The 24,414-nt window shown below is 41.2% G+C and overlaps 1 protein-coding gene and 1 long non-coding RNA gene across 2 annotated transcripts; one reads left to right on the top strand and one right to left on the bottom strand.

Moving 5' to 3' along the window:
* The first annotated feature begins 831 nt into the window (after nt 1-831).
* LOC116223569 lies at nt 832-2,400 on the top strand. The gene is made up of 3 exons (XR_006152802.1): nt 832-1,428; nt 1,544-1,711; nt 1,808-2,400. It is a non-coding gene; the product is annotated as an uncharacterized LOC116223569 (long non-coding RNA).
* An 11,358-nt stretch (nt 2,401-13,758) lies between these two features.
* Nucleotides 13,759-22,932, bottom strand: LOC116223618 (the record flags this gene model as incomplete). The annotated part of the gene is made up of 3 exons (XM_042709683.1): nt 20,402-22,932; nt 15,478-17,530; nt 13,759-14,769 (listed from the first exon to the last, which is right to left on the bottom strand). Coding segments are annotated over exons 1-3 (5,595 nt in total), but the record flags the coding sequence as incomplete, so codon positions are not given.
* Nucleotides 22,933-24,414: the final 1,482 nt, after the last annotated feature.

Raw genomic sequence — 24,414 nt, 5'->3', positions numbered from 1 at the left:
GTACAGGCATCTACTTGAGATGAAACCATTCCTGTCAGTGCTTCATGCCAAAGCACATGGGCTTAAATGTGAGGTAAGCTATCAATTTCACCTACACACTATGTCTCTTAATCTCAGACTGTGTTTGATAATTAACTAACAAACTTAAACAGATCCTTCATGGTGGTGGCTACCAAACTGGTGCAGGCTCCACCCTAGGTGAAGAGGTGGAGCAAGTAAACAGCTTCCTGTCCAGGCTGGCGTGCAACACAAAATTCATGTCCAAAGCAGGTGGGAAAGCATTGCCCAGGACCCTTATTTTCTTGTGTCTGAGCTGTAAATAAATGTCTTCAAATGCTACATAAAATGTCTCAGTTGACAGTTTTGCACATGCTATCTTGTTCCATACTTGTTATTGCTTTTTACATGATTTGATATAGAAATTCATTAAAATATTTACATTGAGTACTTCAGTTAAATGATTAAAAAAACATTGCATCGAATTCTTTATGAATTAGTTGAAATCAAGCTGTTGTATGTTATACTTCCAAAGAACTGAATTCATTGTCATTTGTAGGACGAACCGACACACTGACCCTCCAAAGCATGGCCTGGAATAATCTTAAAGTGCGCAATTTGTGCCATGCTCTGTGTGCCAGATATTTCAAGGTGACAAATCACATTTTCTGTCAGCTGCTCATGTATTGAATGCAATGTTTGTTTGATGCGTGGGAATGACCTTTCTGCATACTTCAGACCAAGAAGAACCACACAAAAGAACTGGAAAGCCTCGCCACCCTTAAGGCAGAACTTGGGATTGATGTTAGAGCAGTTTGTCCTGGATGTCCAGACTTGGGCAAAAGACACTGGTGTGTAGAGGTTGTCGCATGCAAATCATTTGCTGTTCCATTTGAAAAAAAAATGTAAACACACTGTACGTAATTACTATTTTATATAACAATAGGCATAGACACTATTGCTTTTATATGTACTGGGCTGTAGATGAAAATCAATGATTTACTCCTCAGCAGAACCCACCAGTGCTGATTCCTCTTTGCTGCCACTAAGGAGGAAAATTGAGGAGCTGGCACTTGGAGTAAAACAAAGAAACAAATCGTCTCTACAGACAGAATGGTAGGTATTGTTTACCCCTGGTAATGTTGTATGCATTGCATTTCCTCACTTCAGAACATCTGATAAATGTAAAGATGTAATGAAATGTTTCATTGGTGAGAACAAAATTAAAACTAATTGTGCTTTCCATCTTATGATCATGTTTTTCAGACTCAGCACGTAACATCCTGCGACGTAAAATTTGGGATGAAAAGAAAAGTTTGGCAGTCGCAGTGGGAAAATTTGATGCCCTTGTCCAGCCATCAGAACAGCTTTGCTCAGCAGAAGCCATTCTAAAGGGTGATTCTGTTTTGCCGTGGGACCTGCCTTCCTCCGGTATGGTTTTATGCCACTATGGTGCAGCTAAATACCACCCATTTCATAGATATTTTTTCACGGATAACTTACTCTGACTTCTTGTGTATGTATTTGGGTCTTTCCGTACATTCAGATGGAGTAGACTTCCTGACAAAGAAAAAGCTGTTTGATAAGGTCATGCTCATTCGGAGACTTGCGGAGGAAGAGATGATCCTTGTGCAAGAGTCGAAACAACACTGGCATAATCTCAAGAAAAGAGAGGATGGCTTGAAAACCTTACTAGCCAACGTAAATGCTGATGGTAAGAACAATACATTACCGCTGTCATTTGAATGTACATGACCATAATATTTCAAGTTAACACTTTACACTCCTGATATCGCTGTGTACCTTTTAGTTTTCTCTGTCTGTCTGAAGGGAGCCACCAGAGCCTTGACGGCAACAGTGTTCCATGGCTCCGCTGTATCTTGCTGAAGAAATTGTCTGATCTACAGTCAGATCTCCACGTTACAAAAGATGAGGACTTTGAATGATGTCCTGTGTCACAAAGCACTTGAATTATTTCTGGACATTTGTATATATTTGTATATTTTGTGAACTGATGACAATTTATGTTTTTGTTTTTACATAACTGGAGCATTTTATCCGAGTAACTGTATGGTTTTTTGTGTCTCATGACAAAGTTCTTAAATCTTGACAGTTGTTATTCTGTGGCTGTGGTTATTATATTATGTATTATTAAGTAGTAGCAGTAGAATCATTGGTTTTATTATGACTATTTAGAATAATATTACACAAGTAGCATGATACATGGTCATGTGCGCTACTGTGTCCCTTTTCGATAGGGTTACAGTTTTTTTCAAAAGGTTAGATTTAATATTGGCTTGATATTGACTTGTGATATTGATATATGCAGGGGCGGTGCGTCAATACAGGGCGCAAGGGCGCCGCCCCTCCTAAAATTGAGATGAAAAAAAAAAAGTAAAAAAACATTATATACCAAACAATTAAAATAGGAAATGTACTGTGTTAACGCGTTAAATGTGTGTGGGAGCCCGTAAGCCCCTGTCAACAACCACTTAAATGTGACCAAATATAATATATTGCCATTCGTTATCACTGAGATAAGCCCCTCCTCCCTGGAGGGGCGCCGGCCAAATGGAAGTCTGAACATTTGAGCAAGAACAGCTTCTCATTGGCGGATGAAAGTTCGATCCTGGGGCGCAAAATTTTGCGCCCTGACCAATGACATCGTTTCTTATTTCAACGCGACTGGACTATTCGTCGAATCAGAGACCTTTATCATTCCCTCACATCCCATATGAATCTCACGTATCTACGAGAGCAACATAGCTAGCAGAGACTTCGATTCTGTGAGTATGCCGACTGAAAACTTTCGAATCGACGATCAGATGTCGATAAGAAGAGACTGAAAGACATGGGACCCGAACGTCCGGATTTAAAAATGCAGGAGCAGAGCATCGACCGCGGGAGGACGACGTACACCCGTAGCTTCTCCTCAAGCCTGTATGCTAACCGGAGCTGGTTAGCTGGTTGTTCAGTGAGTGATGCGTTTTTTTGTTTCCCCTGCCTGTTGTTACAAAGTCCTGGGACTGAAACAATCTGGACTGCAACGGGGATGAGGGATCTAAAGCACTTCAACGATAAATGTAAGAAGCACGAATCTTGCCGCAGCCATCTAACTACCAGCCTGAAGCTAAGCCTCTTTGGAAGACTGAGTATTGCAGAGCAGTTGGACGAAGGGTACAGAATTGGCATTCGAAAACATGTAGTATCATCCAGTGTTTCTGAATCTATTCTGCTCTAAACCTCTAGTATAATCCAGCATTTCTGAATTTATTCTGCTCTAAACTACTGGTATCATTCAGTCTTTCTCACTCTATTCTGCTCTAAACCTCTACACCCTGTGTTTTTTTTTAATTTTTTTTATCTACTCCGTTTTAAACTTCTTGTACACAATGTTTCTGAATCTAGTCTACTCTAAACCTCTACTACCCAATATTTAAACCTCTGGAACCCAACCCAATGTTTCTTAAACCATTCTGCTCTAAACCTCTCATGCCCAATTTTACAGTTTGTTGAGAGTTGTTAGTGGACAGTGTTGAGCACTGTGTTTTCATGAAATAAATCTTTGTTTTTTAATATATTCTACTCAAAACCTCTCGTGTTTTTGTTTTCTCATTGTGGAGTGCTATTTAAACCGCACTGCCCAACTGCGCCCATAGTGTATATATATTTGTCTATGATTGCGCCCCCCCCAAAAAATAAATCACCAGCCGCCACTGGATATATGTACATAAAAGCAACATCATTTCAACCTCTTCGTCAAATTATCTGAAAACAAAGATTGTCAGTGTTGTGTTGTAACTTCAGTTACAAAGTAAAGCAGTTCATATCCAGCCTGCTCATTGCAAATGTGTTTTTTCTTGTTCATATTGTGTGCGGTTAACAAATATTTTTCTTTTTATGTTGCACTGAAATTAAGTGATTTAGTGTGTTCTTGGTCACATCAATTTGAAAGCTGGACCAAAGTGTTTAATTCTATTCAATTACAATTAGGCTAAATAAAAAGTTAAGTACAGTCTGGACAGTCTTTTTCTCTCAACGCCTCAATAGGTAGATCTGTCACCACGCCTGAGGTCGTGATCTTTGGCCAAAAAAGTTTGGTGACCACTGCTCTATCCCAAACCAAGATCATCTGCCACACACCCCTCTTTGCCTGTTAATACATTGAATGCTAAAGAGTATCCTTTCAGGGAGTCACAGAGACACCAGATCTTAATACCCCATCTGCCATGTTTCTTAGGCATATACTGTTTCCAAAGTAGCATGCCGTCAAATTTAATCATGGCCTCACCTACTGAGAGCTTTTTACATGGTCAAAGAAGTTTTAGGACGTTCTCCTGGAGGACACACATTACAGTTTTTCATTATCACTTTTAAACTTGTGTCAATACCATGTACACTTTTTTCAAACTCTTCACACAGTGGGCTTAACAGACGCACACCTCAGCATATCAGTTAACCTTTGGTGCAAAATGCACTATAACCACCAAAACACTTCATACTTCACCCAAAAGTGAGTCATGCTGCCGTAACTTTAGCAAATGTTCTCTCTCAGAGTACAATGACCTAAAAAACACTAACAACTTGAAGCATTGTCAATTGCATATATAACATGTTGCTGTATCCTCCAGATTGGCATAGATTACTGTATGTTTGCATTCCAAAAAAGAGAAAAAACACACAAAGGCAAACACTTCTTTGGACTACAGTAAATATTGTTATATTACAGTGAACAAACAATTCTAAAATGCTGCAATATGTTTCATTACAATCATATGCTAAAATTGCACGTGTTACTGCAATATATAGGCTTACTACAGGACAACAAAAAGGCATAAATATGCTACGTATTTACTGCAGTATTTCCAATATTTACATACATCAACACAAGATACAATCTACCAAAGTACTGTAATACCACTAGAATTCTGCTGTAGCCCTAATGCTGATCCATTCTGTCCTCTGTATTTGGTGTCAAACTTTTACATGTTTGAACTTCACATTTACGATAACATTCTCCTTTGCATTGCATCTTGGAAATACGTCAATCCAAGCCAACTATCTGAAGACAGTGTTCATATGTTAGTTTGCTTCTCACAATAGATGTCACTATTGAGTGGGTACATTTACTGTAATTGCCTATATGCCACGGTGAGCTGATGTACTTCCGCTTAAAATCTCAGCCACCACGTTCACTTCCGCTGCTATGGCATCTGTCGGTAGGGAAAACGTATGGCCAGAGAATGTGTATTAAAACCGGATGTCGTCACTTTAATCCGGTCTGTGGTTGGATAAAACTTTTTTAAGCATCCATCGTCCATATTGATTGTCCAAAACTAGCCAAGTGAAGAGAATCGACGAAAAAGTTCAAATGTCAGCGAACATATGGTACAACTGCTGAACACTGCTGGGTGCCTTTATGCCAGAATTCAACGTACAACGGTGTGCTACTTGGAAAATGTAGTGAGCTAAGCTACCAGTAAATGTAGCAAGCTAAGATACACAAACACAACAAAAGTAGCTCGCTACATGAGAAGCTACAGGTTGAATCGACATCACATGGTGTCAGTCAACATGCCAAGATACTTGTTTTATTTTCAAAAATCATGCCAGGTAAATTCTTCTGTGGTTAATATCAGGATAAGGTCTACCGGTACCTGCTATGTTAGTGAAATTCATAACAAAAGATAGTCGGGAATGCATCACATTTGTTTACAACTTAATAAAGTTGAATAACTTTAAAATGGGAATATCTACAAGATGCACACCTCTATTCTGTTTCCCTAGGTTTGCATCACATGACCTGCTCATCCGTCCAGTCAGTCGGATCATCACATCATGAGACTCAGTGAGGATTTGGATACCCCAGGAGCAGATCCAGGAATATTTTCAGATGAGCTATGTGCCCTGATGTGGCAGACTTCACGGAACTTGGTTGAGGTGATGCAGGACCACCAAAGCTGGTGCCACTCTGCACATTAACTCTGTTCTTTTGTAGCTTCTTCAATTTTGTGGGCTGTCTCCAGAGGTGTTTTAAGGGATGCCATGTGATGGTGTTGTTGTAGTGTGTAGATGAAAGAACAGGTAGAGGGCCCAAACCTGTAATCACAGAGTGGCAGCTGTGGGGGTGATGGGGCATCTGAGTGTGGGCAGGTTTCTGGGCACGGCCTTGGTTGGCATTTGGTTAGACAGCACGCTGCCCTCTTTAACAGGCTGAACACAGAGTCTACCAGCGGCACGTCACGGGAGATGGCCATAGTTGTGATCATGGGCACCAGATAAGCAGGGAGGTCCTGGTAGATAACCCCAACATTGAGACAAGAGGGTTCAGGCAGAGGTGATTGTGACTCCTCTATACAGGTTACTCCTGTGATTTAAAATAATAATGAAACTCTTATAAAACCAGAGAGACTTATTGTTTGTTTTTTATTTATTGATGTTAATTGCGATTGTACATTTTGTGTAAAAACATGCTTTGGCAACGTTGTGTTGTATGCAGTCATGCCAATAAAGCCATTTTAATTTAATTGAAATGTATAATGACGTGGTGATCTTAACTGTGATAAATGATAGGCTTAGATGATACACAAACAAGACCATGCAACATTGTAAGAAGTCATGTGCATTTATTAGAAATCACAAAGAAATGAGGACATTGTTTGACAGATGTTTGACAGATGAATAAAGACAAGAATAATGACACTGGATGTCACTTCCACCAGCTCCAGAGGTGATCCTTGAGCTGGTTCACTGCCCCTATGGCAACTATGTTTGCCTGCGAGTTTAACCAACTTTGACACTGATTTTGACAAAATGGGCAAACACTTGAGGTGGCAACAACTGGCTTATTGTTAAAAATACAACAATCATCCCAACTTTAGAAATTCAGGTCAGCCCCAAATTTAATTGCAAAGATGAACAGACCCACCACCTAGTAAGCACAAACACGTCAATACTACTTAAATACAATACTTGAGTTTTCTCAGGAACCTAAACTTAACCTGTGTGATGACTTTCCCTTACACTGTGAGGAGGTTGACTTTTCCTCATTGATCTGTAGCACTGACACCTAATTGTTAGCCCTGTCAGACCCTGGTCTGAAACTGTGATTAACATTAAAATTAGGGTTAAATACAATATATCAATAAGACACAGGACAAAATACAACAGTAATAAGGATGATTAGTGCAACTGATGTCAATGACGATGTCAATGAACGTTAACGTTAATGTCGTTAGCTACTCGCTAACATGTACGCTAGGCTAACATAAAACACTTAATTTTAACCTTACCGTCATAATTATGGACATAATTTGAAACGTACAGGTTGAATACTTTGTCCTTTCTTGCGGTGGCTGTGGTTGAATTAGCCTAGATAATTCTGCTCACGTCTGTCACTGATATTGTCGGGAGATCCAGGAGGAGCAGGTAAAAGATGCAGCCATTGTGGTCGTTGCGTTGCTAGACAGGAAGTGAACGTGGTGGCTGAGGCCGTGGAGCAGAAGTATGTGGCATATAGCCAATTGCATTCTTCAATCACTGATAGCCTATGACTTACATATAGAGCAGTACTGTAATAGTGGAAACAACTCTTCAGGAACAGCTACATCTATGCTTGCCTTCTGTAGAGATAGTAAGAAGTCTGCAAGCCAAAAAAACAAAAAGAATACTTTGTCTTATTCAAGCATATAACTTAATGTGTCTGTCCAAATGCAGCATCTTTCCATGTACAGTAATCTAAATTACTGTAAGTTAGGTTTTAAACTGAAAGTTAACTGTTTTGAACAGAGTATCTAAACATCGGCAAAAAATGCTGTAGTTGCACAGCGTTTTGCTGGTAGTGAACCTTGACTGAGAAAGGTTTCCATGAATTTCGGAAGAAGTGGTCATTGACTGCATTTGTATATAAGCATAGGGGCAAGTATCCAAAGTTTGGTTCACATAGTCTACTGGTATGCTCGATGTGTTAAGTGTTTTGGGAATGTGTACATGGTATTGAGACGAGTGAAAATTATTGAAAAAAAACTGTAAGAACAAACTTTTCTGTTGGTTTGTAGATACCAATTTTGTGTGGCAAGATTGCCAGGTGTGATAAGTGGTACAGTGGTTAGTGTTGTTGGCTAACAAGTAGCTGACCTGGGTTCAATTCCTGGGCAATGAAAAATGATATTGTAAGTCACTTTGGATAGACATGTTTGTTGTAGTTCCCTTTTTGGGTCAGTTTGTCTCATTGATGGCCCATGAATTTCATATGCAGCAGTGATAGTGGGAAAATGTCTTCAGTGACACCTACATCTATATGTTACATACATGCACATTTCAACGCTGTACTGCAGTATAGTTGGTAGCAAGGCTGCAAACAAAACAAAACAAAGATGGAAACCAAATACATTTATGAATACATCAGTAAAAACAAAATCTTTCTTATTTCAAGTGTATAATTTAATTTGTCTGAAAATACAGCATCTTTCCATCTACAGTGATCTAAATTGTGTCTGGTTTTGAACTGAAAGTTAACTGTTTTGAACAGAGTATCTAAATATCTGGGGGAAAAAATGCTGTACTTGCACAGCGTTTTGCTGGTGGTGAACATTGACTGAGACAGGTATCCATGAATTTTGGAAGAAGTGGTCATTGACTGCATTTTGTATCTAGGCAATGGAAACGTATCCCATTTAGTTCACATAGTCTACTGATCAGAGGTGTCAAGTAACGAAGTACAAATACTTCGTTACTGTACTTAAGTAGAATGTTTAGGTATCTTTACTTTACTCAAGTATTTATTTTTCTGGCAACTTTTTACTTCTACTCCTTACATTTTAACACAAGTATCTGTACTTTCTACTCCTTACATTTTTAAAACAGGCTCGTTACTCTTGGTTCCGGTTTTATTTCAAAAGTTTAAAATGTGCGCCATCCAATACAGATCAATGGCGCCATCCAGATATACTGATTTCGAGCGTAATTGGATGAAGCATAGAAACCCATAACACTCATTGGTTAGCTATCCATCTTCTTTACGCATGACGCAAAACAAGACAACAGACAACGCGCGGCAATGGCAGTGTCAGAAAGAGATGGCAACTCTGGCGAGATGTCTGAAGACGCAAGACAGTAGTGGCGATGGAGAACAGCAAAACCTTCCACATCCCTGGCCCTACCTCAAAGAATTGTTCGAAATCGTCGGGAGCAAAAAGGATTCATGGAGAATGCGATGCAAACTTTTCGAACCCAAGAACCACGTTCTTTTGCCATTCAAAACATGTAGAGGTAAGCTCTGTATTATTATAATAATGGTCGATTTACAATGCGTGCGACAGCTTGGCTAGCAGAGGAACATGCCAACATGCCTTGGTTTGCTTGCTAGCAGTTCTAAGTTACAGGTTAACCTAGTTAGCTCTCTGTGATGTTTGACAAATAAGCTGTAGGCTAATTCACTACCACGATCTAAAATGTACTACACAGTAGCAGTGTCGATTTTAGCCTGACATTTCTGGTGGGGCAATTTTGTATGAGGTCATGTCACCTCACAAAAATAGTCTACATTCCTCATTGTAGTCTGAATTAAAACTTCGAAAATACTCGAAAACTAGCGATAGCTAACTAGCAGTAACGTTACTGGCATTGGCAGACCTGCCAACCTGCACGCATTTTGTGTACCAACCACGCAATTCTTAGTCAAAATACGCAGGTACGAAATGCCAGCTGAAACTACGCAAAAAAAAATTCAATCAATACAAACCTATATCGTACATTAATTTAAACTACATCCCTCAGATTGGACAAGATGCTACGACCTTGTGCCTGTGGTTCTGTAACCCTCCCCGACCCGCAATAGTACTCTCACTCACTCAACATCCACTGATACTACACTGCTACTTTATTATCCACCGAGGCGTAATGCATTGCTGAGGTAGAATGGGAAGTGGGGGAGTAATACAGTAAATGTGACCGTAATGTTAGCATATAAAACGTTAAAACATGTGTTCGGTAATTTAACGAGATGATGCATTTCAAGGGGTATATCCTTCAGATAAATTTGTATAAAAAGTTAGCCGTAGTAGCTAGCATACGATGTGATTAGCCTGGTTACGAGACGGCTACGGTGTGAATAACTGATGGAGTAGGCTAATTTAGTTGCAGTAACGTTAACTCAAACGCCACGGAGACTGTTCTAACTTTGAATCGCTCTGTTGGGGCAAAGTGACCATTGCAAAGGTGTTTGACTACAGACTGCTAACGTAGCAAATAATTCCTACTATTGCAGCCAGTCAACCGACCAGACTTTTGCAGGTATAAAATAATCATGACGTCAGATGACGATTTTCAGTCTCGTTACCAAAAACAAGTAAGAAAAAAGAAAAAAGAAAAAAAGACCATATACAGAGCAACCCTGAGCACTGACATGATAAGCGCTTTGGTGACAAGAAAGGTGAGCATGAATGCAAAGGGGACTGTCTGTCACATGGAAGGCTTCAGTGATGCTCTGTTGAAAAAGGCCAAGTCGCCAAGCTATGAGGCAAAGCAGTCAAGAGCAAGTGCCACTGGAAGTAGATAGATGGATACTTTAATAGGAGCTTTAAATATATATATATATATATATATATAAATATATTCTTTAGAAGTGCTCAATGATGCAACATGTAAAGATCTCTCTTCATTTATGGAATTCTTGTCAAGAAAATATTATTGTATTGTTTTCTTCGCCGCTGATTTATTATGTTGAATAACTGGATGATATGGCGGTGAGTGGGGAATTGACCGTATGCAAAACCCCTGCCAAACTGAAACTCCCCTGGTACTCAAAAACTTTCTTCAAGGTTGGCAGGTCTGCATTGGTCTGTCTGATATGACCTGACTATGTTTTTTTTTTTTCTTGGTCACAGGGTACAGTTCTCGCGGATTTCGCAATATTCGAGTCGAGCTGCTAGGCAGATTTCGTGGGGCACATCGGATAGTGCCCCATCTCCCAATGTTATCTTTGGCCTGTGTGGTTCACGCTCATTAATGTTTCCATGGCAACGGTCTTAAGCTTGCGCTGTAGCCCACAGAGCAGAGAAGGACAGCGGAGAGCAGCATTTCAAAGAGCAAGCACACAGACAGAAACATACATGAATCAAATTACTCCAAAACAGGACTATAATGCTTGTGAGTCAAGCTTATTCTCACACACACATTCACAAACACATTCACGCTACTATGCATATTAAATTAAATAAGATATATTTTGCCACAAAGCACAGATTGAGCTTTCTGCAAAATAGCGCCATGGGGATCTGGTGGGGCAATGCCCCACGTGCCCCTAATGTAGAAACGCCACTGCACAGTAGTAAGCTAATATAAGGCTATTTAATATTCAGTTTATGTATCAGTGTTTCCCACAGGAAATGTGTTAGTTAGGCTTGTGATTGTCCTGGGAGATAACTGAAACATGCATCACGCCAAAATAATTCATGTAGTCCTTAGTGTCACATTTGTTTTGAGCTGTCCTGTTGGTTTGAATGCGACTACAAATACCCATGTATGTACCTGCCCCTTTTAATTTTTAAAGCTGAACTATATCTATATTCTTTCACTTTGAATTGAAAAGCTATAAAACACTATATATACAGTATATTTACTAACCCTCAGCACAGATGATTAGCATTTCATAATTGGTTTATTATTGAATTGAAGGTGTTCTATGAAAAAAATATGACATTGAGTTTTTTATTTGTTATTTTAATTCAATTCAATTAAATTTTATTTATATAGCGCCATAACAATACAATTGTCTCTAGGCGCTTTACAGAGCCCAGAGCCTGAAACCCCCTTAGTGCAAGCACAATGGCAACACGGGCAAGAAAAAACTCCCTGTTAGTCAGGAAGGAACCTTAAGCAGAACCACGGCACATAAGGGGGAACCCATCTGCTTGAGGTCGGCCGGGTGGAGATAGGAAGGGGGGAAGGGGGGAGGGTTGTGTGGCAGAAGGGGAAGGGAAACAACAGGTGTTGTACATAGCCTGCATTTGGTAGATGTACATAATATATATTGATGAATATGGCTCATGAGAGTGGACCTGCAACCCGTACCAACCCATATGCAATTAATAATGAGTGATGAACATATATACTATATGTGCTTTGCTGAATGATGCTTGATTCATGTCGTGCAATGATATAACCACTGTGTGCTCTCCTAATATGTGGTGTGAAACATGCTAAATAACTGTGTGTGGAAATTGCTTGAGTTATGCTTACACAAACCTATATCCATATATGCTTGCTGAAAAAGTGTGAAATATGAAATGTGCTTAACCAACAAGAATGTAAAGCAGAACAATGTGTACTTTGAGAGAGTTTGCAAACTTCACTGTGCTGTACATTGTGTAATAGTGGAGGGGGCAGGAAGGGGCCTCTGGGCCTGCGAGGAGGTGACACATGGGTCAGAGATGAACATATGTTGCTAAGAAGTGTCATGAAAAAGGGAGGTGGTTTAGAACGTGTTGCATGTGAGAGGGATTTAAAAGGCGAATGCAGTTTGTGTTCATGTGCATGTGTTGTGTTGTGCTCTTTAGGGTAGACAATAAAGACAAGAGAAATACAAGAGCCGCGTCTGCGTCTTTCCTATGGACTGAGCTACCCCCGAAAAGCATGGCCTTCTTGCCTTAGTATCCCAGCCACGACCCCAGATCGGGACACAAACAGGTCATCCGCAAGAAGCCGAGACCTCTTGAAGAAAGAACGACTCTGGGACGGCTGGTGTGAATGGGTAAGACTGTCTGCTTTTCCATTTCAGGAAAAGGATACAATAAAGGTGACTGTGACTCCTTGTTGTATTTGGGGCTGAAACACACTATAGGGAGAAGAACAGTATGACATGATGATCCGAACTAGCCTGGTTTTTAGATAAGTGTGTCGAATAGCCATAAATATTAACTGTGAGAGCGCTCGAAAGCTCACGTTAAAACGCTCAGTTTTTATCTATAGGCGGGCACAAACGATCTTATTCTTCAATATACAGACATCCAGTGGTAAATACATGATACAGACAAGACCAGTTTAGTGGATATACACTGTGCTGATAGGGTTACTATTACAGGGGTAAGGGGAGTAGGAACAGAGAAACATGTCGATGGTGGCAATAATATATATTGTATATAAATGCTAGCATAGGGTATGAGGTAGAGTAAGTGTACGGCGGTGGCGGTGGCGGTGGCGGTGGGTGCAATTGGTCAAGGGTTTCTGCAGGTAGACCGGGTAGAGAGACTACAGCAGCGTCCCATGGCGAAGATAGTCTAGATTAGGAGAGAAAGAAAAAGAACAGAGTGAGTGGGTTATTATAGGCATTAGCAATGTGATAAGAAAGGAGAGGGAGAGAGAGAGAGAGAGGCTGCCTGGCTGGGTGTATGGGGATTTTATTTAGTATTTAGTTGGCTGGTGACAGTCGCAATACGCGCCGTGTGCTGTACCCGGGATCTTCCGCACTCCTTCACGGTACAACATACGCTGTCTGTAGCCCAGTTATGTTGATTAGGGGGGTATTGCATGTGTTTTAGATGTGTTTAGCTATTCTGGCATTTAGCAATTAGTTTGGTTTGGTACATATGGAGATTTTAGTCGTAAGCTTTGTTAGGGTTGCAGGGTACAACATACGCTGTCTGTAGCCCAGTGATATATATATATATATTTTTTTTCTTATGTGTTCAGTTATGTCTAGTTATGCTTGCTGACTGGCTGGCCCAGCAGGTGATGGGTTTGTTGACGCAATTACTTATGGCTATAGGATGCACTAAAGAGGAATGTCTTTAGTCTTGATTTGAATATAGGTAGGGTGTCTGCATCTCGGATGGAGGCAGGGAGATTGTTCCAGAGGAGGGGGGCTCGGTAGCTAAAGGCTCTGCCTCCTACTGTGGTTTTTGATATTCTTGGAATTACAAGGAGGCCTGCACTCTGGGAACGGAGCGGTCTTAGGGGGCAGTAGGGGACAACTAGTTCCTTAAGGTAGTTTGGAGCCAGGTCATTTAGGGCTTTGTATGTTAGCAGGAGTACTTTGAAATCAATTCTACTTTTGACAGGGAGCCAATGCAGAGAGGCAAGTACAGGTGAGATGTGCTCATATTTTTTAGTTCTGGTGAGTGTACGGGCAGCAGCGTTCTGTATAAGTTGGAGGCTCTTTATTGAGTTGATGCTGCATCCGGACAGGAGAGCATTGCAGTAATCTAGTCGGGAAGTAATAAATGCGTGGATTAGTTTTTCTGCATCTTGGAGGGATAGGACTTTTCTAATTTTGGCAATATTGCGTAAATGAAAAAATGATGTCTTTGAGATCTGTTTTATGTGTGAGTCAAATAGGAGGTCTTGGTTGATAGTTACACCAAGGTTTTTGATGCTAGTATTGGGTGTTGGGATGCCATCGAGTGTGGATAGATGGCTAGATAGTGTCATTCTCAATTGATCGGGGCCTACAAGCATAACCTCAGTTTTATCAGAGTTGAGGAGCAGGAAGTTGTTAGCCATCCAAGATTTTACATCTTGCAGGCAAGTTTCTATCTTGGGTAAATGAACAATTTCATCAGGTTTCATGGATAGGTAGAGTTGGGTGTCATCAGCATAGCAGTGGAAGTTAATGCCATGGTTCCTTATGACAGCACCTAAGGGTAGCATGTAAAGGGAAAAGAGCAGTGGTCCGAGGACAGAGCCTTGGGGAACACCGTAGCTTACTCTAGTGTGATTGGATGACTTCTCATGGACGTGAACGAATTGATGGCGATCAGAGAGGTAAGATCTAAACTAGTGCTGTCAAACGATTCAAATATTTAATCGCGATTAATCGCATTTATGTCATAGTTAACTCAAAATGAATCGCGATTAATCGCAAATTTTTATCTATTCTAAATGTCCCTTTGTTTATTTATTTTTTCCATCATTTTATTTTTATTTGAATGCCCCTATCAACATGGAAAAGTGTATTGGCTTGCTTTATGCAAATGTTTTATTTTATTGAAAACCAACATTGCCAAACAGGGCGGTACAAAATAAAATTATAAAGTGCACATTTCAGGTAAACAAGGACTCAGCCTATAGTGCAGTTAAACCATGGCTTAATATTTTCTTTTTTTCAAGTTTGCTGGGAACATAGTAGTCAGACCTCTTATTTCAGAAACAATGAACCGTAACAGTTAGGTTACCAATAAAAGGTAAGCCTACTTTCTCTTTGCTTTCAGCCAGCTGCCTGTTGACATTTTCATACAACAGTGAAGCTGGCTTCTTTTGCACAACACAACTTTTAAAAGTAAACTTTCCATTCAGAAGCTTTTTATCATCCATTTCGCCGTATCGCGCTCACCATTCACTCAAACCGTAACGTTAGCCTACTACACAGTTTGCGTGGCCAAAAAGAATGTTTATCTAAAAAAAAAAAATCTTGCGATAAAAAAATTAACGGCGTTAAAATGGCTTTGCGTTAACGCCGTTAATAACGCGTTAAACTGACAGCACTAATCTAAACCAGGATAAGGCACAGCCTTTGATGCCAACATGATGTTCAAGTCTCTGTAATAGGATATGGTGATCTATAGTGTCGAAGGCGGCACTAAGGTCTAGGAGAACTAGTATTGAGGTGCACCCATGATCGGATGCGATTAGTAGGTCATTCAGGACTTTGACTAAGGCCGTTTCAGTGCTGTGGTGGGCTCTAAAGCCAGATTGGAGGGTTTCTTCGATTTTGTTTTGGTGTAGAAAGGAAGTAAGTTGCTTAGCTACTATTTTTTCAAGTATTTTTGACAAGAAGGGGAGGTTAGATATGGGTCTATAGTTAGCTAGATTATCAGGATCAAGGTTAGGTTTTTTGAGAGATGGTTTGATCACTGCTATTTTAAATGATTTGGGGACGTATCCGGAAATTAGTGAATTATTCATTACATTAAGTAATGTCTCACTTAATAACAATAGTGCATGTTTAAGAAGTTTTGTGGGGATAGGGTCTAGTAGGCACGTCGATGATTTAGATGAGAGGATCAGGGAGTTTAGTTCAGGGAGGTCAATGGGTGCGAAGGATTCAAGGAGAGCACCAGGTTTAGGGGGTGTTGCCATAGCCATAGGGCATTTTGGAAGAGGTGTAAGGAGGAGACTATGAATTTGTTCTCTTATTGTTAGAATTTTGTTATTGAAAAAGGTCATGAAATCATTACCACTAAAGCTTATGGGAACAGAATGTTCGATTGTATTGTGGTTTTTTGTTAGCCTAGAAATGGTGTTAAATAGGAACTTTGGGTTGTTTTTATTATTGTCAATCAATGAAGAATAGTAAGCCGATTTTGCCTCAGAAAGTACTCGTTTATAGCTTAGAAGACTATCCTTCCATGCCAGGTGGAATACCTCAAGTTTGGTGGAGTACCATTTTTTTTCTAGTTTTCGTGTGGTTTGTTTAAGTGCACGAGTCTGATCAGTGTACCATGGGGCCAGTCTTTTCAGTTTTCTTATTCTCTTTTTTAGTGGCGCAACAGCGTCAAGGGTTGAGTGGAGCGCATGTATGACGCCATCCGTTAGTAGGCCGATATGGGGTGGGGGTGTGCGTACGTCATTTACTTTGCCAGTGGTAGGAGCTGTGGCAAGAGCGACTGGTAGTTTTGATATGAATTCTGCTGTAGTCCTGTCGGATAGACAGCGGCTGTAGAAGTAGGTTAATTCCGTTGTTGGACGGAGATCTAATTTCATGTTGAATGTAATTAGGTGGTGATCTGAAAGGGCAGTATTTTGAGGTAGAACTAGAGGGCGGTCAATTTCTAGGCCATGTGTTAATACAAGGTCAATGGTGTGATTATGGTGGTGAGTTGGTGTGTTTACATGTTGGGAGAACCCGATAGAGTCTATTAGTGATTGGAATGCAATTGTAAGGCTATTATTTTCATTATCCATGTGGATATTAAAATCTCCCACTATGAGGATTTTATCAGAGTTTACAACCAGGGCGGATAGGAAGTCAGAAAATTCAGATAAAAATTCAGTGTAGGGGCCTGGTGGTCTATATAGTGTCACGAGAGTGACCGGCTGAGTGGCTTTTGAGTTTGGATGCATAAGATGAAGTACGAGGACTTCAAATGATGCAAATTTAAATGTAGGTCTTGGGGAAATACATAGGTTAGCGAGGGAAATTGTAGCTACTCCACCTCCACGCCCTGTGCTGCGGGGGATGTGACAGTTAACATGACTTGGAGGGGTGGACTCATTTAAGGCTAGGAATTCATCTGGTTTTAGCCAGGTTTCAGTTAGGAAAAGTATTTGAATGTTTTTGTCCGTTATCAGCTCATTTATAAGTGCACCTTTTGATGTTAAGGACCGAATGTTAATAAGGCCCAGTTTTAGGATTGTACAAGTTTCATTGTGTGCTGATAAGGTTTGTATCTTTATTAGATTTTCCTGATTGATACTTCTTTTAGTGTGATTTGCATTGGGTTTGTACGTTCTGGGTATAGATACCGTTTGTATATGGTTTAATATGGGCAAAGAGTGTACTGGTGCAGCCAAAGTTAGTGTGGTCTGCCTTCCAGTGCTAATTTTGGGTTGTCAGTAGTAGGTTTGGGCTAGGTGGTGTATTAAGTTTTGAGAGAGGAGTCTAGCACCCTCCCAGGAGGGGTGGATGCCATCCTTCTGCAGTAGCCCAGGCTTCCTCCAAAAAGTTGGCCAGTTATTTATGAAATCTACGTTATTGCATGAGCACCATTCTGCTAACCAGTTATTAAGTGAGGATAGCCTGCTGTACATCTCATCACCGCGGTTTATGGGCATAGGGCCCGAACACACTACAGAGTCTGCCATTTGTGTAGCGGTATTGAGTAGCAATGCGAAGTTTAGTTTGGTGGTTTCCGATTGTCGTAGGCGGACATCGTTTACGCCTGTGTGAATAATAATTTTAGAGAATCTCCGTTTAGCGATTAGTTTTAAGTGGGATTCGATGTCATTTGCTCTAGCTCCGGATATACAGTTCACTGTTTGTGACGGGGTTGCGAGTTTAATATGTCTCAGGGTGGAATCACCAATTACGAGAACTTTATCATCAGCATCGGTGATATTAATTGTGGAGAAACGGTTTGAAATTGAGATGGGATGTCAGTGTGATACGGACATTGATTTATTTTTTCTACTACTTCCTCGCTTTACAGTTACCCATTTGTCTTGGGATTTAAGCGGCGGTGTTATCGTGGGTGTGCTAGAGGGTGGAGTGGCGTTGGTTAATGTAGTTAATTTAGTTTCATCTGCATGCTGGGTTTCGCTAGTTTGGGCTAACGAAGTAATATGGTCTAAACTGAGGAGACGTGACTCAATTACAGATATCCTCGCTTCCAGGCTTGCCAGTAGCCTACATTTATTGCAAGTTTTGTGCCCACTGAAGGGTGTTGGGGAATCGCTAAACATGTTACATTCCAGGCAGCAGACAGAGGTAGAACAGAAAGCCATGGCCGTGGGAGCCAATTAAGGACAGTTAGCCAAGAGTGACAGAGAATAGGGGGGGGGAGAGAATTCCCAGACTCGATGTAATGTGAAAGTTAGTAGTAGTGAGCGCAGTCACTGGGATACTTAAGTACAAAAGCAGATAAGCAGCGTTCCGGGGCTAGAGAGCACAGTAGGTAGCAACTCTAGCAGCAGGAAGTGGCGTCCGGAGCTTCTGAGAATAGGGTTTGTGAGGAAACAGCGATCCAACGAGTCAACCAGATGCAGAGGAGGAGTGCAGAGGAGGTATTCCAGGTTTACTCCTGTCGAGCTTGCATTTCTGGCAGAATATGCGAAGACTATGAACCTAGTTGCAAAGACCCTTGATGAGAGACGAATGTGCAAATGGGGTGGAGGTCTACTTGAATTCCAATAAAGTTTGAGAAAAACATGCCACTGAACCAAGTGTGAAAATGATTGGAAAAAACTGTAATGGTCTCACTTTTTGAAGCTTGTCACCAGAGTCTGCTATCCCTGGGTTTGAACAGAGTAGGTATCTGCATAACTCCTCATACCTATTTCGTGGCATGGTGTCTGCCACATAGGACACTTGTAAGGCTGGATCAGATGAACAGTAGTTGTAAAACCAAGTTCGTTCCTATTCGAGCCTTAGGTTGACGCGCTTCAAGCACTGTTGGGTTTTAGTTGATAGTTGATTTATTGCAACAAAAAAGATGAAGAATTATGTACCTGAATTGAGGTGATGGTACAACCTGGAGGTGCGAAACAGCAGAGGTTCCAAAGTTTTCCGTATTTCCAATTTGTTGTGCTTTCTGCGGTCAAAAAACCTTTTGGCTGCATGCCTGCCAACTTGTCTCTGGAGTGACGCGTCCAGACTGCTTTAATTGCCTTCACGAGGTCAGGTGCTGCAGTCACCTGACGAAGTGGGCCGTGGCCAACGCAATTTCGCACTTCCAGGTTGTTCAACAGTACACAAAGCAAATCCAAATACCAACAAAATATTATTTAATTAAATTATGATAAATGCAAAACACTTATCCTAATATTTCATAACTATAAATAATAACAATAAACAAAACCCATTCTGGCTCCAACATTCCGGCCCCTAATTGTTCTGCAAACAAACAGTACAATTACAAAACAAACAGTTATAGGAGTCAGCCAAAATTCTAACATATCCTTATTGAGATCACACTTCATATATTACATACTTACAACATTTTTAAGTCATTTTTTTTTTTTTTTTTTTGATAGTTCATTTATAGTTCAAGTTCTAAGTCCTTTCAAAAATATGATCAAAAATCAAAAATCTTCTTCCAAAAAACACAAAAAAGAGAGTTCACGCAGTCCATGTTGTATGTAATGTACACAAATGTAAATCAGTATAGGTGAGAGAGAGAGATAGAGAGAGATAAAGATAAAGATAGAGGGAGAAAGGGAGAGGGAGAGGGATCTTCTTTCAGGGGCTTCAAGGAGCAGAGCAAGCTTTGTGATGGGCCTGGTCAAGGTGCTGGTCTTGGTCAGAACTTGCACTTGTCTCACAAATCCTCTTTTGTCAGGCAGGGTTTGTGTGATTCGTCCCATGACCCATGAGTTTCTGGGAGCAGTGTCATCTATTATGAGGACAATATCGCCAGCAACAAAGTTTCTCCTTTTCTTAGTCCACTTTTGCCTTTCTTGCAGTTCTGGCAGGTATTCTCTTGTCCACCTTTTCCAAAAGAAGTCTGACATGTACTGTGAACCTCTGACACCACTCAATCGTCTACAGTGGAAGCACTTTGTGATCACTGCCCTGACCACAGAGTTTGCCTTTGGTATCCAATACCTTTGCCTGAGCCGAGACAGGGTTTGGTTCCACCCACTGTGTCCGATGGTTTCATGTACATGTCTTATTATCAGAGTTGTTACGTGATGGTTTCGTGGCAGAATGGCAGGGTGCTTAGCTTCATGAGGAAATGCAGACTTGACCAACCTTCCACCAACTCTTATTAGTTCATCCTGAAGAACCGGGGTAAGTTTATGTATGTGGCTGTTCTTCTTCACAGACATTCCTTTCCTCAGAGACTCCAGTTCCTCTTTGTAGTCTGTTGACTGACAAAATTGAATGATGGCATTTTTATCTACCTGCATGTCCTCCACAGATAGCAGGTGTTTGTCATTTCTTTTTCCTTTTCCATGAGCAGGTTTCTTTTCCTTTTCCTTACAGGCACCTCTCAATGTGGCTTTGATTTTTAACATCCACGCTGCAGTCTTTCGAAGTCGTAGCCACTCGGAGTAGTAAGTGATGAATTTCATGACAGTATTCACTTGTTCATTCACGGGAACAACACTTACGGTGAAGACCTTTACTTCGGGATCATCCTGTGTCAATGTGCATTCTGGACTTCGCGGCCACTCAGTTTCTGGATGTTGTAGGAATTCAGGACCTTGGATCCACACTGAATTCAGGAAACGAGTGACTGATACGCCTCTGGATGCACAATCAGCAGGATTCAGAGTGCCACTGACATAACGCCACTGTGTAATGTCAGATGAAGCACGGATACTGGACACTCTATTGGCAACAAACGTGTGAAATCTAGAGGTTTCATTTCTCAGATACTTAAGCACAGACGTGCTATCTGTCCAATAGACTGAAGGCATCAAAGAAAGTTCAAGTTCTGACTGCAGCATTCTATCCATTCGTACAGCCATAGTAGCTGCTGTGAGTTCAAGCCTTGGGATGGTGATGGGTTTTAATGGCACCACCCTTGCTTTGCCCATAACAAAGGCACAGTGAACTTTGTGCTCATCATCCTGAAGTCTTAGGTAGGAGACAGTGCCATAACCACTTTCACTCGCATCCGAGAAATGATGGAGCTGAGCTGAAGTGAGGGTACCAAAATTCTCTGGCAAGAGGCATCTCCTAACTTTGAACTTCTCCAGTTGGGACAGGTCAGTTAGCCAGCTTAACCATCTCCTGTGTAGGTTTCCTGGTATGGGATCGTCCCAAGCAAGCCTTAATCCACATAACTCCTGTAGTATCTGCTTTGCAGAGAGGATGACTGGTGCCAACATACCCAGAGGATCATATATGGAACTCACCATAGACAAGATTCCTCTCCTGGTAAGTGGCTTGTCTTGAAGATGGATTTTGAAGACAAATGCATCAGACTGGATAGACCATTGCACCCCAAGAGCTCTTTCATTGGGCAGTGCGTCTTGATTCAGATCCAGATCTTTTATCTCTTGTGCTAGGATCTGTTCTGGGATGGAGAGAAGCAACGACCTGCTGTTACTGATCCATTTATTCAGCTTAAAACCACCAGTAGCGCACAGCCTGATGAGATTTTTGGCGAGTAGAATGGCCTCTTGCTCAGAATTTATAGACTTTAGGCAGTCGTCCACGTAAAAGTTTCTGAGAACTGTCTGTGTGACTTCTGGGTCAAAGTTGGCAATGTTGTCTCTCGCACATTGCTGTAAAGCAAAAGTTGCACAGCTGGGAGATGATGTGGCTCCAAAGATGTGTACCACCATCTTGTAATCCTCAAGATCCTTGCACAATTCTCCATCAGGCCACCACAAGAATCTTAAAAGATCAGAGTCCTCGTCGGGTACTCGGACTTGGTGAAACATGGCCTCCACATCAGCTATAAAGGCGACAGTCCCTTGCCGAAACCTTGTTAGGACACCAGTAAGACTGTTGGTGAGATCTGGGCCTTGTAGAAGCTGAGAATTGAGTGACAGACCTTGGTAAGTAGCTCCACAATCAAACACTATCCTTAACTTGTGCTTTTTTGGGTGATACACCCCATGATGAGGTATGTACCATGTCTTTGCCATCTTGGTTTTCTTTTGCATCTCCTGTGGTGTTATTTGGATAGCAAACCCTTTCCTTAAATTGTCAGCCATGAATCTTTTGTATTCCTCATGAAATGGTGTGTTCTTTAGCAGTTTTCTTTTTAAGCTTATGGCTCTTTGCTCAGCCAGACAGCGGTTGTTTGGGAACTCAGCGTTGTCATTTCTCAAAGGCACTGAGTTAGAAACCTTTTTCAAGAATGCATGGTCTTCTTGAGACATCTCTAAGCGCTCCTCATGCTGACGCTCTGGGAAATCATGCTTCAGCTGTTGTTGTAGTAACTCTTCAATCTTCACCAGAGAGATCCTGTTTGCTGTGATGACCTTGCCAGTGCCGTTTGTGAGCGGCCCGTTCACTGTCCACCCAAGAGTGGTTTTAACTGCATAAGGACCATTTCCCTGGCTGTTAATTATCATCCATGGTTCCAAAGCCTTAGGAACATTGTTCCCAATCAACATACTGACTTCTGCTTCAATGTGTGGAATCTTCACTTCATGGAGATACGGCCATTGCTTTACATCCTCCTGTTTGGGAATATTTTCAGGTTTCACAGGAATCACAGTGTGGGAGTACACCTCAGGGAGTTCCAGGTACTCATTGCTTTCAAGACCACTGATTTCCATACCCGTCACCCGGGACGTCTTTATGACCTGTTCCTTGTTCATGGTTCTAAGCAGAACACTTGTTCTGCTTCCTGTGGTCTGCAACTGCCTGAGTAAGGACTCTGTGCAGAATGTCGCAGAGCTTCCTGGGTCCATAAAAGCATAGGTATTAATCACCTTATCACCTTTTTTCATTTTGACTTTCACAGGGACAATAGCAAGTTTGCATTCTGAGTTACCGGCCCCAGTATCCCTCCACACATTAGTTTGATTTGTGTATACGTTTGTCACAGCCATATCTTTTGAGTTTTCACCCTTCTGATTATGAATCTCTTTTTTGTTGATATGTAGGACCGTTGGATGCTTAAGAGAACACACTTGACAGGTAAGTCTCTTTTGACAACCTTTGCTCATGTGACCGACTTCAAAGCATCCAAAACACACTCCATTTTTCCGTAAGAACTCCAGTTTTTCCTCATGATTTTTCTTTCTCAGCTGCGGGCATGAACTGAGATGATGGTCTTCCTTGCAATGCAAACACTCTTTACTTGTTTTTCTTTGTGTTTTATTTGCACCTTCTGATACAACCTGCTTAGTAGTGCTGTGCGTCGCCGTTTCCACACTGGTAGCAAACCCACTGTAACCACCTTTGGGCCTCCTGTCCTTGTAGGGAATGGGCTTGCTTTCCTGTGATGAGCCGGCCCTTCTTGCCTGTGTGAGATTTAGATTTAAGTTTCCAAACAATGGGTGTGACAGGATTCTGGATTGATAGCTCACAAACTCTACTAAATCCGAAAACTTTGCCCTTGGGCCATTGCGTTCCTGTAGTTCAAAAGCTTTAATTCGCCATCTTTCTTGCAATTTGAAAGATAATTTACTGAGAATGGCTTTCATGTTAACTGGATGATTTAATTCCTCCAAATACTGCACAGAGTTCATGGCATTCAAACATCCAGTGAGAAACACAGAATAAGCCTGTAAGGCATCTGCATCTTCTGTCCTGATCACTGCCCAGTTGAGACCTTTATCCAAGTATGAGGTAGCAATTTTGTGTTCATCACCAAAGTGCTTCTTTAAAAGTTCCTTTGCTGTAGCATAACCTCTGTCTGGATGCATATACTGGCAACTACGCACCAGTTCTCTTGGTTGCCCCAAGGTGAACTGCTCTAAAAAGAACAGTCTATCTTGGTTGCTCTCAGTTTTCCTTTCAATGCCATGTTCAAAAGCTCTCATAAAGAACAGATAGTCCAGAGGATCTCCCTTAAAGACAGGAATGCTGACTGATGGTAAAGTAAATTGACCTAGTTGCTTAATGAGAGTTTCTGTTATTTGATTTTGATTCTCCATTATGTTCATCAGACTGTTGAGTCCACACCTCCACGTGTTCCTGTACCATGTGACATGAAGTCATGACTACCTGGGTAGGCAAAAAGATCAGATGACTTGATGGTCGAAGTCTGGGGTGGTCTACGATCTTTAGCGACATCTAATGGAACTTTTGGTTTATGGGTGACGAACGTTGGGTCCAAAGGGGCATAATGAATC

The sequence above is a fragment of the Clupea harengus genome, chromosome 14 (assembly GCF_900700415.2).
Source record: "Clupea harengus chromosome 14, Ch_v2.0.2, whole genome shotgun sequence".
Lineage (NCBI taxonomy): Eukaryota > Metazoa > Chordata > Actinopteri > Clupeiformes > Clupeidae > Clupea > Clupea harengus.
Note: the sequence above shows the minus strand (reverse complement) of the source record. Positions and strands in the feature narration are given on the sequence as shown.